The sequence below is a fragment of the Archocentrus centrarchus genome, chromosome 19 (genome assembly GCF_007364275.1).
Source record: "Archocentrus centrarchus isolate MPI-CPG fArcCen1 chromosome 19, fArcCen1, whole genome shotgun sequence".
NCBI lineage: Eukaryota > Metazoa > Chordata > Actinopteri > Cichliformes > Cichlidae > Archocentrus > Archocentrus centrarchus.
In genome coordinates, this window is record NC_044364.1 from 5,942,474 (window position 1) to 5,957,237 (window position 14,764).

At 38.8% G+C, this 14,764-nt stretch overlaps 2 protein-coding genes across 2 annotated transcripts; one reads left to right on the forward strand and one right to left on the reverse strand.

Annotated features, from left to right (window-relative positions):
* The first annotated feature begins 2,945 nt into the window (after window positions 1–2,945).
* On the forward strand, window positions 2,946–8,994 carry ube2ib (ubiquitin-conjugating enzyme E2Ib). Its single transcript, XM_030755284.1, has 7 exons — window positions 2,946–3,096; window positions 4,472–4,550; window positions 4,671–4,754; window positions 4,990–5,062; window positions 6,184–6,293; window positions 6,951–7,030; window positions 8,189–8,994. The coding sequence occupies exons 2-7, from the start codon at window positions 4,485–4,487 to the stop codon at window positions 8,250–8,252; spliced, it is 477 nt and encodes a 158-aa protein (XP_030611144.1). The 5' UTR covers window positions 2,946–3,096; window positions 4,472–4,484; the 3' UTR covers window positions 8,253–8,994.
* Window positions 8,988–14,587, reverse strand: LOC115798436 (interleukin-21 receptor). The gene is made up of 8 exons (XM_030755283.1): window positions 14,456–14,587; window positions 13,202–13,334; window positions 12,909–13,108; window positions 12,673–12,827; window positions 10,421–10,598; window positions 10,143–10,233; window positions 9,963–10,041; window positions 8,988–9,887 (listed from the first exon to the last, which is right to left on the reverse strand). The coding sequence occupies exons 1-8, from the start codon at window positions 14,574–14,576 to the stop codon at window positions 9,471–9,473; spliced, it is 1,374 nt and encodes a 457-aa protein (XP_030611143.1). The 5' UTR covers window positions 14,577–14,587; the 3' UTR covers window positions 8,988–9,470.
* Between the last annotated feature and the right edge of the window lie 177 nt (window positions 14,588–14,764).

A 14,764-nucleotide genomic window follows, 5' to 3' on the forward strand; every position in this document is an offset into this window, starting at 1 on the left:
TTTTTAAATAATGTCTTAAGTTTTAAACTATTTGAGACCTCATGTTCATAAATCTAAAGTTAACTGGTAAAATGTTATGTAGTGATAACTTTAAAAAGTCAACGTTCTCCCAAAACAAAACAAAAAAAAATCCTGTTTCCTGTTTCAAAAACATCCTTAAAACAATGGCACCTTTTTTCCCTTCCCCACTGTCATCTGAGTTGATCCTTAATTTGCTTATTTCATACGTTTGAGGGAACATCTTTTAAGATTTTTTGTTTGTTTTTTTTTTTAGGCTTAGTATTTGTGGTGTTTGGGGACTGGAACTGTTCGAAGGCAGCGGTGAAGGACTTTGTTCATATTCCTATCGAGATATTGTTTTGTTTTTTTTTTTCATGTAAATAATCCAAATTCAATATTAATATTTAACTCTTAAGAAAACTGCACGTTTTGTACACTGTATAAAAGACACAGCTTCAAGTGGAAGTTGTTTATACTGGATCTTTAAAAACGAGAGAACCTGGACAACGTTGGCTTCTGTTTTCGCATCGTTTGTACAGGACTAGAGATTTCCGAGTTGGGGGTTTAAAAACAGCGGATGCTCAGTAAGGCGTCTTTCAGTGAGAACATGCCTGGAACATGTTTTGATAACCAATAACAAAGCTATACTTGGCTGACTATGAAGTTGACTGTTACGTTTAAAAAAACAAACAAAAAAAAAAAAAAAACAAAATGTTTGTTTTTTTTCTTGCAGTGTGATAGGTTTCTCTTAGCATTTTTGAATTGTGTAGATTTTCGTACACAGCATTACAAGCACTACAGTGGGAAACACTGCACATTGCTTACAGCCTGTAATGCTGGTAATGTAAATACTGCATTTTAGGACACTTTTTTTTTTTTTTTTTTTTTTTTTTTTTAAATAGAAAGTTGTTTTCAGGTTTTGACGTGTGGTTTTGATAGGTTGGGTATTTCGTTCACAAATAATCATTTAGTGTTGCCTTTTCATTTTTCTTCCCAGTGACCAAAATCCAATGTCTTATGTGTATTGAACACATTGATCTTAGTGTCAGGGACGAGTAAACTTTTCTTAATGCTGACACACTTTGTACATATAGACTTGTTAACGACACACAAACCTCCATTTACTCACATGTACACGTATACACTCGACTTAAGACCGTTTTTATATCGTCGGGGAAACAAGTATGGATGCATGTTTTTAAAAAAATATATAAATATATCAACACACACACACATTTAAACACACACAAGGGCTTTTAAAGTGCAAAATTTGAGATCTGCAAAGAGGTTCAATCAGAGTAGACTGGATTTCCTGCCAGAGCTAGACTATGTTTACATTGTCTATAGTATTCAGAAGCCTTCCAATTATTTACCGTCTTGCACTCCCTCACACACCTGACTTGTGTGGCTGCACCGATGGCAATGAGCACTCCCCATAAGCTAATATTCACTCCGGCTGGCTGATGTTGAGATGCTCCATCTATTTCGAACAGCCAGTGCTTGAGCGTTGAAGACAATCTTTGCTTTTGCCTGCCTCTCTCTCTTAATTTGATGAAATGTATCTGCGTTAGCTTTGAGCTAAGGTTTATACAGGTCTCTCTTGAGGCTTTTTTTTTTCCTTTTTAAAGGTGTTTGTGTTTGATTTGCTTGGTTTGGTTTTAATCTCATTTGAAATACTCTGAAGTGTTCAACGCCCCCTCTACTTGAGCAGCTACATGACATTGAACGCCCTTCACAAACAGGTTATCTGGTTTAGGATCTGGGCTAATCTTTTATGTGATGGACAAACTTATCAAATGTGTAGCTTGAACCTTTTAAGTGCCCAGTTTGTTTTGCATTCAAGTCATAAACCACAGATCACTGTAATGCATGACTGATGATGATCACACTTGTAATCAGAGGGAATGAATGTCATTTTTTTTCCTCAATCTTAATTACATTAATAAGGTTCTCATATCACTACATAGATCACTTCTATATGATCTTATGCAATGTTAAAAATGTACAAACTGAGTATGAGGGTTAAGGGGTAGATCTATATGGTCTTGCGTAAGGTAAACCCAATAAAATGTTGTCATTCATATCTGTGTCTTTTTTTTTCCTTTGACATATGTTTATCTCTTGCTTATTCCAAGTTGCTAGAACTTCAGTTTAATCAACATATATATATTTTTTGCAACATTAAACCGATCAGTGTCAAGTAGCAGAGCGCTCTTACGTTGTAGGAACTGTAGCACTGATTGGAAAAGTTTTTCCAACAAATTCTAATGTGTGATAACGGCGACCTCTTGAGTCGTGTCACGAAAATTGGTGTAATTTAGTAGCCTAAAAAAATGCCTGTCTAAATAGAGGCCAAAAAAGTAAATAAAAATAATGCGTTTTTGTGTACACCTGATATTAAAATATCCCAAACGTGTCATTGAGACGTATTGTTTACCTTACCTCCTTGTTAACTGCGCACAAAATATTTTAATGTCACTAACTGTCGTCGGGTTAACGGTATTTAGTCAAGGTAACCAAAGATGATATATTAAAGAAGATAGAAATCCCTCTGAGCTTGAGACCCCGCTATACTTGGGATATGAAATGAGAGATTTTATTTTATTTTTTTATTTTACTTGGCTATAAATGGCTTAAAATAATTATATAGAAATACACTTTATCATATGTAATATTTTCAGTTTGACCGTTGCTTTTTATTTTTCTTTGTAACGTAAACGAAGAATAACGACCGCAAACCAAGATTTTCTCCAGCATAAACGTAGATAACAGCTCTACCAATAGCAGCTAAGCTGCTCAAATTAAATGGAAGCTAATAAACAACTAACCCGGTGAACTCTTTCAGCTAAATCCAGGTCAGCTGAAAACATACATTAAAAACATAAACCTCTGAAAGATAAATGCGCAGTCGTATCTTCCAAGGGGTATTTAAGCAAAGACGGAAGTAAAGGGCGGATGACTGTTTCGCATCGCTCTGTCTGGCTCGAGTCGGAGCGGGTGGTTTTTCAGGAGGGAAACTTTACAAGGTTTAACGGGATTTGAGCACGATTAATTCATTTCGCTTAATTACTAGAGCCAGTGCAGCCATACTGAAAGGTAGGAGTACAACCTGATTGCGGAAACGTGGTTTTTGTCGCGTATTAAGGCATTTTACCCGCTTCAGTTTGCGCCATTTTCGCTACTTTGGTAAAGCATAAATGTGCGCCTTTTAGCTCTGGCGTTCTTTGTCCCTATTCTTTAAATGATAATGATGTGGTTCATCCCGGTTGAAAATCTCACACCCCTGTTCCTACGAGGTAGTTGGTATTATTACGCGGTAGAGGAGAGGAAGTGATCGCTCTTCTCTCATCCAGAAATTGTCATCAAAATCAAGCGCAATTGCGCATTTTTGTGCTGCATCAGGCCGTGTCAGACGCTAACAGCGCCAGCGCCTGTTGGGATGTAGCTCGATTCTGGCGCACATGAGTTAGCTCATCAAGCTAACCGGCCATCGTGCTAATCAAATCACTTTGATTGCCCATTTGTGTAAGTGTCCGCTGGCAGCAAGTTCACGCTTAAGTTTAGCAAACCTTTAACGAATGAAATGTTTACGGTCGCGTTTACTGGGGCCCGTTTTAGCTTTAAAACTGTGGGCGCGTAAACGGTAGGAGCAGCGTTTTCTGTAGAGTTGTTACCACCACTAGCTAACTTGGTTAGCCCTGTTAGCGTCGCAGTCTTGTCGAAGTAAGCAGTACTTTTCAACATATCAGCCATGAGGTCACTTAAAACCATTTACGTTGCATACTAAAATGTTATATGATAAAGTCCAACTGTATTTTTATTAAGTTGATAAATTACGGTGGCCGTTAATAGTCTTAACTAGTAATGTTTTGTTGCTTTACCTCGTTGTCATTAGCTTCAGTGTGTAGCTTTTATAGACATTCCTATGCAGCATCCTAATTGCCACTGTCGCAAATCGGCGACAGCGTTGCGTGTGAGACAAGATAACTCTGAACAAGTCGGGATAGTTACAAAATCATGATGCGCCATAAACAGGTTGGGTTGTTGTGTCCGTGTGATTTCACATATGAAAAACGTGTTAATATCTCAATACGTAGACTTTTTATTTGGGGAGGATATAAAAACCTTCCATAACTTAAAACAGTTGGGAAATGAGCTGAAATGATGCTTCTTTATAACAACACGGGAGCCACTTTGCTGTGTGCTATTATCACCACATATTCTTTTTCATTAAGAGTATGAAAACTCAAAATCTTTCAGAATAGGCAAAAAAAAAAAAAAAAGTTGGGCTACCGCTAATGAGTATTTTTGTTGACAGATCATTTAGGTTACATTTCTTAAGATTTAATAGTCCAAAACACAAATGTTGAATTTACAGTGACTCAAAGAGAAGCAGTAAATTATCTGAGATTAGAGATGGGCCTGTCAGATGTTTAGTTTTTCTAATCAACCAGCCCTTCTTTGATTGCAGGAGTCCACAAATCATGTCTGGCATTGCATTGAGCCGGCTTGCCCAGGAGCGCAAGGCATGGCGGAAGGACCATCCTTTTGTAAGTGTTGGCTCATGAGATCCAATTAACGATGCCATGTAACTAAAGCCTGCCCGAGCATTGGCTTGAAAGTGTTCACTTCTCGAACACACAGTGAAACGCCAACTGTTAATTTTCCAGGGATTTGTTGCTGTACCGACAAAAAACCCGGATGGAACCATGAATCTCATGAACTGGGAATGTGCTATTCCTGGCAAAAAGGGGGTAATGTGTTTCATAGATTTGTTTGCATGGCGAATATATTTGCTTTATCTCATTACAAAAGGCACAGTGAGCTTTATAGGACAATGTAATGTCTTGATCCCTCAGCAGAATAAAAACAGATTAAATTACGATGAGCTTTAAACATAATTTTAAAATTAAACTGGCAGTATTAAGTTTTTAAGACACTGATGTGGGTTTGTTTCTAAGCTGAGCTAATGATTGTGTCTCTCCTCAGACTCCGTGGGAAGGAGGCCTGTTCAAACTGCGCATGTTGTTCAAGGATGACTATCCTTCTTCACCTCCAAAATGTGAGTTACTGTGTTTGACCTGCATTCAGCCTGAACACACATGTAAATGTCATAACTGAAAACACTAGCTGTAATTTTTATCTTACGTCATTCAGAAAAATGTTGAATCCTGGACATGAAGCCAGGAGAGCTGTAGAGCCTTTAGCATTACCGGGTATAATTTGTAGCCCAGTGCACCTCCCTAGCTTAGTTATGTTTATTTGCAGTCAGATTAAGGTTAATTTAAAAACATGCAGTTTTTGATGGTTTGGGAGCACTGGAGTCCTCCAGCCTACTCAACACATCTGCAACATGTGTTTAAAGACTTAGGAAGACATGCTCTCATCTAGTCAACTACACAAGATGAGTTTTCATCTGTATTTGACAGAAACCTGTGTATCTTCCTGTTTTTCTTTTGTTTGTTTGTTTTTTTAATTATCATTTCATAAACCACAATGCCCATTATTTCTAAGGAAACTGGTTAAGGTGTTTTATTCCAGTGGCTGTCATTAATCTTTTTTGAGTTGCCTCAAAAGTTCTTCCCTTCAGGAAAAACTTTGGAATAACCTTTGTTTGACCTTTATGGCACAAGAGCAAATGCAGGCTTTCCGTTCTAATTATTTTAATTTGGGAGGGTTATTAAAGCCATTTAAAGAGCACAGCATGGATGTTGGAGCTGAATAAGCTTAGCAAGATAACAGTGTTGCTGCAATTTTGGTGTTAATTCAGGGTCACAGCCAATAGATGCTTTCATGCATGCATCATTTGCTGTTTCTTTTAAATGTGTTGTGCAACATTTTGCCAGTAATGATCTGAGAGTTTGGTTGATTTTTAGACCTGATTGTAACAAACTGCTTACAAACAAGTAGCAGATTTCTTATTATATGGCTCAAAACACTACCACATTTACCTGCCACACACAAGGCCAGAGCACTGTGGCTTACAACAGATCCGATCCTGCAGCAGGAGCTCTACTGTGGAGGTGTCTGAATATCAAATTAAAATGACCTGAATGCACAGTTTGTGAAAAGCAGACGCTGCTGCCTTCAGTGAAACAGTTCAGTCAGAGCACGCTGTGGAAAAGCCTGGCAGTTATAATGCACCTGAAACATAAGCCCACTTAACTTTTTGTTGTCTTTCAGGTAAATTTGAGCCTCCACTCTTCCATCCTAATGTGTATCCATCAGGCACAGTATGCCTATCGATACTAGAGGAGGACAAGGACTGGAGACCAGCCATCACGATAAAGCAGGTTTGGCTTGCAAAGGTCACTTTATTGACAATACTTATCTTAAACCCCCCCCCCCCCCCCCCCCCCCCCCCCCAAAAAAAAAAAAATTGTTTTCTTGGAGTTGATGAAAGCACATAAGCCACTTTCTGTAGTCTTGGGGGGAAAAAATGGACAAAGTTCCAGTGAATTGGTACACGTTTTCTGCTTTAAGATGACATTTCTAAACTAAGAACGTTATCTTTGAAGTATCAACTAATCAGTCAAATTTAATTGATTCTGAAGGGGAAAAGAAGACATGTATGCTTATGAATCCTCCAATTACCTTTCAGGCTGGGCGGTATTTTAATAATGTTAAGCACAAAGTGGCAGACAGTGGCTGTGCTGTAATTTTGGGTTGCGTCTGTATGTAAAATGATCGCACAGTAAGCTTGTGTGTTCTCTAACTCCGCACACCCATCTACTCAATGTGTTTCTCTTATAGAAAGTAACCAAGGCTTCTACACAAAGTGGCTAAAATTGTCACTGAGCAGTGTTACATAAAGTGTGTTCAGTATATTGGCTGCTGTATTAAGATGTAATCATAATACATTTTGAGTTCTTGACCAGTATGGAAGGATCCCTGAGAGAGAAATGCCAGTCTGCTAAATTTCTGAAATGTGTTTCATTTCTATCTTATAGATCTTATTAGGTATCCAGGAACTCCTAAATGAGCCAAATATCCAGGATCCAGCCCAAGCAGAGGCTTACACGATCTACTGGTGAGTAACATTTAATTTCATCACATTAAAATAAACTGTATGGGTCTGAAAATGACCACAGAGACTGAAGTCATTTACTAGACTCTATATAAACTAATACCACTGACCTCTTAAGGCACAGTATACTTACATACTGACAAATGTGATCATACATTTATTACAGATCTTTGAATATGTAACCTTTATGCTGAAATGCAAAGGGTGCAAACATGTTGAGGGACTTGAAGTTTTCTGCATGTAGTGGAGGCCTCAGTGTGGCATTTTTCTTAGATGATGTATGGATGTCTCACTTTTTTAAATCCATTCAGTGTGCCAGGTTCTTCAACTCTATCATGTTTTGCTTCACATGTTAAACCTAAAAAAAAAAAAAAATTGAGTTTCAGTTTAAAAGTTCCAAAACTGAGACTGTTTAAAAAGCAAAAAATGTTCCCTGGAAGTCCTGTTTCTGACCGGTTGCAGGTACAAATTTGCTATTTAATCCTGGACCTCAGACTTGCTCATAAAGCAAACCTCAATCTGAACCAACTTCCATGCTGAGGATCCTCATTTGTGATCAGAGCTTATTAACTTGCTTCATTAAGAGCCTGAAGTCTCTGAGCCTGAAAAAAGCAATTCAAGTGGGAGCCTGATCAGAAGCATTCCCCTCATTTTTCACCTGACATCCATGATGGTGTGCAGGGAATCTGTCCCCTAGAGCCACAGTCTCAATGCCAAGTTCTACTATATGAGGCATCTGAGGGAGAACATTCAGTACAGTTTGATCTGTGCTGTGTGCCACTATGCTCGAGTGTTTCTTGACCACGCCAGCACAATCATAGCCACCTGGACTATTTGCCAGATTTGGCTCCGTGCAAAAAAAAGTCTTCCTCAGCAGAATGAAATTTAAAGGTTGGCCTGAAGATGAGCAGATGTGCACCTGCATGTGGTCAAAACAGGAATTCCGAGGGGGAGGGGGAGGGGGGGTCCTCTGGGGAGTAAGATTGCGAAGCTGCTTCCCATTTTAAGTACACATGAGAAAAGAATCTTACATTCTGGACCCCCCCCCCCCCCCCCCCCCCCCCCCCCAATTTATTGGCTCAAAATGATTTTACTTTTTGAGAAGCATCTTGTTCCCGTTGTGACTAAACGCTCATAATAACCATTTTAACCTCTTTCCAGCCAAAACAGAGTAGAATATGAAAAAAGAGTTCGAGCACAAGCCAAAAAATTCTCCCCCTCATAAGGGCGAAGATGGAAGGAATTGGTTTAACGAGAATCACCTCCCGGCTCAGTCTCTCTATGAATGTGCTCCTCTCACATCGGGACTTGCTTAAAGACTTCTATTTAAACTCCACATTCTGTGCCATCCGTTCTCCTCTGACCTATCTTTTTTTTTTTTTTCCTTAATTGCTGGTTGGCGCATAATGCTGGGAGGGGATGGGTGCTTTTAGCACCCTGGTCATTTCTTTTTAAACAATAATTGTCTTATGTCGTGCAAGGGACACAGCTTGGTACCAGTTTCATCAACTCCATGCAAGCTGACTGTCATCAATATTCAAGGAAGAAAATGTCTGTTTTTATTTTTGCTCTTTCACAGGATGTTCCTTTTTTTTTTTTTTTTTTTTTTTTTTGTTTGTTTGTTTGTTTGTTTCCTCCTTTTATTTTCCATAAATTTAATGTAAAATTAGCTTATTTCATTGTCAGTATTTCAACTGCTGTATAATGAATGGCACTTTTATACTGTTGTATCTCACTAGTGTCTCTAGATGGCTCTGTCTAATTCTCTTTCCCAGGTTTTCTATTCAGCATGCTGTAATATACAATAGAATCTGCTGCCTTGGCTGTCTTTTTGTTATTCAGAGTGTTTGCTATAAATAAAAATGGCCACAGTGACTGAGGCAGGTAGGCTTACTTCTGTATCAGACTTAAAGGTTATATGGTGCTTTGTTCATGTATGTGTTGGCTTAATAAACCTTTCTACGAAATGTTGTATTTTCTTTATTAAGAACATCATGTATACAAAAAGTTCAACTTGCATTCCAGTGATTCAGAAACAAATGAGTCAGAAATCTGAGTGAAAACGAGACTCCAACCGCATTTGGAGAACGGTTTAGATCGGAGGGAAGACAAAAGCACAGATTTGTAACTTATTGAAGTGGTACATAGAAAACACATTGAAATTAAGGATGCTACGTAATCTATACCTGATATTGGGACTGAGATGATAAATTGTAATACTATGCATAAATTAAGGTATGCAAATCTCAATGAACCTATAAAAGACAGTGATTGAGGTTATTGCTGCTACAGGAGGCTCTACAAGCTACTGAGTCATGATGGGAACTTAGTTTTTCTGTTCAACTACAGTGTTGTGGAAAACTTCCTTTTTTGCGTACCTACTCCCAGCGTTCCCAGTTAATGGGCATTTTTTTTTTTTTTTTTTTTTTTTTTTTTTTTTTTTTTAGAAGCTCACATGGTCCTCTGCTGGGATTGAACCAGACTGCTGGAAGCTACTAAGGGTGCAGTACTCATTGCAGTACCAGGGAGGATCCCTTTCTAGGGACGTGTCACTGCAGAGCCAGCACCCTGAGTCTCCAGCAGGACTCCCTAATTTAGAGCCTAGAATTAGACTATTCGTTGAGCCGCCCTGAGCTGAGAGTGGAATCATGGTGCTCACAGCATACGGGATGCCCAGGAGAGCGGTATCATAGACGGGTGCAGTTATGTTGCTGTAGGAGCTGCCCTCCATCACGTGCGGGTCAAACTTGGGTGGGCAGTCATCCTCTTGGACATCTGCGCACTTTGTCAGGATGTCAATCTGAAGCGTTTCCTCTTTTTCCAACATGTCGGCTGTGTTTTCGTGTGTAACCACCCAGCTCTGTAATAACCACCAAGGTCAGCTACATCCTTATGACGTAATAGAATTTTTACAAACATGAAAGGCTGAACTTACCTTGAAATCTCCCTGGCAGTCGCTGTATAAAGTGTGGAAATAGGGAGCCGGAGTTGGGATAAACACATTTTGCTTCCACCTGTGAGTATAGAAACCACAGCATAAAAAAAAAAAAAATGGATATGAAATTCAAACAAGTGTTTTTTTAAGGTGAGATTTGATGTGATAAAAGGCCCTTACTTTTTAATAGGAGCATAGCAGACCAGTAAGACAATTGCCACCAGCCCACATATGGGAATGAGCACCTTCTTAGACATGTGCGTTGAGAAACCTGTGCAGGAAACAATAGAAAATCCTGAAGCAGAAGAAATGTAGCACACTTTTAACTTTGAAGTACTTGTGTACTACTAATTTAAAAAAAAATAGGAAAAGGTGAATCCAAAAAAGTCCATTTCAGACTTTATTTTGTTTATTTATTTAAAGTCTAGTTTAGCTGCTTTTTTAAAATTGAGACTCACCATTCATGGCAGGTTTGGTCCTCCAGTGAGCTTCAATGGACCAGTCACTCCACTCGCCCTTGTAAGAAGCCTGAGTAGGAGTGCACCGTACTCTGGCACCGTACTCAGTGTCTGGTACAAAGTTCTGATCATCCACAGAATAACTCGTACTTTCTGTGTAAATATCATGTAATTTAACCTGAAAGAAATGAACATAAAAGGGGCTCATTAACTTTCAGGAGGCAGAAATGACCTGATTTTGATTATGTGTATTATATATTATAAAGAAACCCGTTCAATTAGGCATTCATTTTACTACTCCTATCTGCTTTATCTGTCACCACTTTTATTTGGGATTTATCCACTGTGGTAATAGTGAGCATACATAATCCACACTATTTTTTTATCTTGCTACTTCAATGCACAACCCCAATTTTTTATTTTTTTTTTTTAAAGTTATGCTGTGTAAAATGTAAATACAAAAAGAATGCACTGATTTGCAAATCTCTATTTTATTCATGATGGAAATTAAAGTGGCACTGAAAAACAGCTGGAGAAACATTTTGCAGCTAATTAATTTAACTGGCAAAAGGTCAGTAACATGACCTTTGAGATGCAGAGTTTCTTAGAACTAAACACGGGCAGAGGTAGATCAATTTCAGAATAATGTTCCTTAATATAAAATTGTAAAAACTCTGAATATCTGATCGGCACATAATCTCATCAAAAGATTCAGAGAATCTGGAGAAATCTGTGTGCGGGAGGGATGAGGCTGAAAATCAATATTGGATGCCTGTGATCTTCAGGCCTTCAGCTGGCACTGGCTCAGGAACACTTCCAGAAATCACAGTCTGTGAACATGGTCTCCCGTGCCAGCCACAAATCCAGGTTAAAGCTCTGCCACGCAAAGAAGAAGCCCTAATGTGACCCGATCTGGCAAAAGGAGTCGTAAATTGCAGGGGCTAATTCTTATGCCAATTACATCACTGGTAGCGCGTACGAGCACTCGAACCCGGAAATGACCCACAATGCATACGTCATTGGCATAAGAGTTGGCTCCAGCGGCTGGTCTCAGTTCCCAGATGTTTATGGATTGTTGAGGAGGAGATGCTGCACAGTGCTACTGTGAACATGGCTCTGTCCAAGCTTTTTTTTTGAGACATGTTGCTGTCATCAAATTCAAAATTAGCTAATATTTTATTAAAATATTAACCTTTTATATGTTTTCTACATTTTACTGTGTGTAAAATATGGGTTTATGAGATCTATTCTTATTTACATTTTACACAGCATCCCAACATTTTTGCACTAAGTGTTAAAGGGTCAGAATCTCCCATACAGCCATTTTGATACTTATTAAAATTGCTGCTCTTCAAAGTGTAACCATTCATTTACCAAACCCATCTATCCTGATACTTATGGTCTGGCTTGCATAGTGTCACAGACTTTTTTAAAAGCAGATTTTGAATAATTTGACAGATTTTTGACATCACTGCAGGAAAAAACATTTATAATTGATCTCAAAGAAGATACTTTTAGCTGCTCTCTTATTTCCCAAGGGTTCCCAGATTTACACCAGATGCCCTTCCTGACACAGCGCTCCCATTTATCCAAGCCTGGGACCATCATTAGGAGCAGATTAGCATGTGACCCCCCCAAGGTAGATTTGAACCAGGGATCTTTTACATGTAAGACAACCACTACACCACGGAACCACTAACACATAAAATGTGTAAAGCCTCTATTTCATTGCTTGTCAGATGATTAAATGCATTGTTTTAATTCAATTTTAGAGTTTTTACAGACCAGGCCAAGGTTGTAGGGAAATTGTTTGCGTAATAAACAGAGCAATGCTCTATTTATGACAAACCTTAATTTACCATCAGGTATAACCTGATCCCCGTGCTCACAGAGACAGAACAGATCAGTTCTTGGTTAAATGTATGCATGTGGTGTAAAAGGCCTACAGTTTAAATAAAGTTGCAGTTTCTGCCACAAACTGCAGCAGAACTAACAGCCACAGCGCCAACAGACACAGACACTGTAGCAGTCTGACATCTCAGCTTAGAGCAGAAATCTACCAGAAAGTCGTATTTATATTATTACTTTAAAAAAAATGTTCTTTGTTTCTACTTTACTACACACACAAAAAAGCCCCAACAACTTTAGATTGCAGAACTTTGTTGTTTTTTTGCCAATAGATTTTAACAAATGGGCCTCTCAGAGATGGGTCTGTCATGCTTTGTCATTTCTGTTGATTAGCCGAAGCATACCTCATGTTCTTCCCTCTTGTAGTAGCGGACCTGATATTGCAGGTTGTTGGGCAGGTCGGTAACGGTGCTGTAATTCTCATAGATACTTTTCCAAGTGAAGTGGTGTTGACTTGAGTTGTGGCTGACTGAGAGGCAGCATGGCGCGACTGGCTTAACTGACAAGAAGATGTGTGGCCGTTAAAAAAAATAAGGTGTACTACTAAGATTTCTACAAAGATGATCATCATGTTGCTTACTGTGGTTCACAGGTTGGTATTCCTCATGCAGCACCTCACAGGTTTCACATTCCTCATTTCCGTCGTGGCAAAGTGAGATTTTGTAGCCATCTAAATCTCCAAATATATCTACGTGGTTGTGCTCAGAGATCCCGTCTGATGTTTTAAACGTGCAGAAATAGTCCTCTTTGGTGCGCGTCAGCATGCACTTATACTGTGTTCTGTGAGGAGAGGAGAAGCAGTGGTCAGGTGCATTATCATTGTGACATTATAGGTGACTCATCATTTATATATGTTTGTAAAAAGTGCCTCACTCTTCCACTGTTTCTGTAAAACTGAGCCAGTAGGAGCTGTTGCTGTTTGAGGTGTTTTCTGATGGAGCGATTCTCAGGGAGCAGTTGACGGTGAACAGGTAATCATTAACACAGTGAACATTGTAGTCCGCTCCTAGGAAACCCAAAAGAAAGATATTAATTACAGTTATGATTAGAGCTCATAACAAAATAAATCAAAAATATGGTCTGGTGAGTTGTAAGTCCATGTTTAACTCAGGACTGTGGTTGAACAAACTTCTTATCTTTGTAGGGTTTTATTTATTTGTTTTTCAAGACTGACCCCTTTCACAGACTCAGAGAAGAAGACCATGTAGCGCCCAGTCCAGGAACTTCTGCTGATTTATTACAAAATTTTAATCTAAAGGTTTTTAAGTTATAAAAAAAAAAAAAAAATTGAAACATTAAAAGCACACTGAGGATAGAATTATATTTTAATATCTAAAAACAGTCATGAGTGACCCATATACACACGCACTGAAAATGTCACTGGTCGCTGTAATAGTTCTCTGGGTTTACATTACCTACAAAGAGATCCTCTTTAAAGGTCACCTGCAATGTGATTAATGTTCTTCTAATCTAAAGAGAACTGAAGCTATACATGAAGCCTGGCAAATCAAGTTGAGATCTTATAAATGTGCATTATTTAAAAAAAACAAAAAACCCAGCAAAGAACAAACTGGAAGTTTCAGGCTTATTCAGAAATATTTCAATATTCAAGTTCCCAACCACCTGAACTGACTGAATCACAATGATTTGCACTTTAATGGTACAATTCACCCATTCACCAGCTGCCGTGCGAGATGCAGGCTGGTCTGTATTTTGGGGTTCGACGTCTTTCTGAAGGACTATTTGATATGTGGGCAGGAACACCAGGAGATCAAGCTGGCAACTTTGCTAATAATGGAGAGCCTGTACAACAACAACATAGATCCAGCCATCTCAAAAAAGACGCTCACTTTTTTTTTCCTATTACTTATTATTATTGTAAAGTAGCAACTTGGGTTATGTGAAATGCACAAAAAAAGTAAATAAATAGTATGTTAGTTTATAATGAAGAACCTCAATTGACAGACTTTGCAGCTTATGTTCAGTCAGCTGAGGCTGTGAGGTTATTTCGTCTAACCATTATTGCATGTGTGGTGTCACATCTAGTCTGTAAACCTCTTACACTTACATTTTACAGCTCTGTATTTGGTTTAATATGAAAAAAAGAAAGAAAGAAAGGAATAAAACCTGTTACTGGAGTTCCATGTAGCCAGATGATGTTGGCAGACTTGAGCAGGAGCACAATCAGCAGCACTGCTTTCTGCCTCGGTCGTGGAAGGCAGTCCATCACGCCAGCCGTCCCAGACATCAGCTCAGCCCAAAGATTGAGTCATACTGTCCTGACACTTTTGTAAAGCAGTTTTAAACACAGGATGGGAGGCGTCACCTCTCACAGTGACGGCTGTCACTCACTTGTCACTAGTGGGAGAGGATGTGCTTTTTTAAGAGAGCGGCTGAATATGAAAGCATGTGAAAAGAGTGCTGCTACAGTTTAAC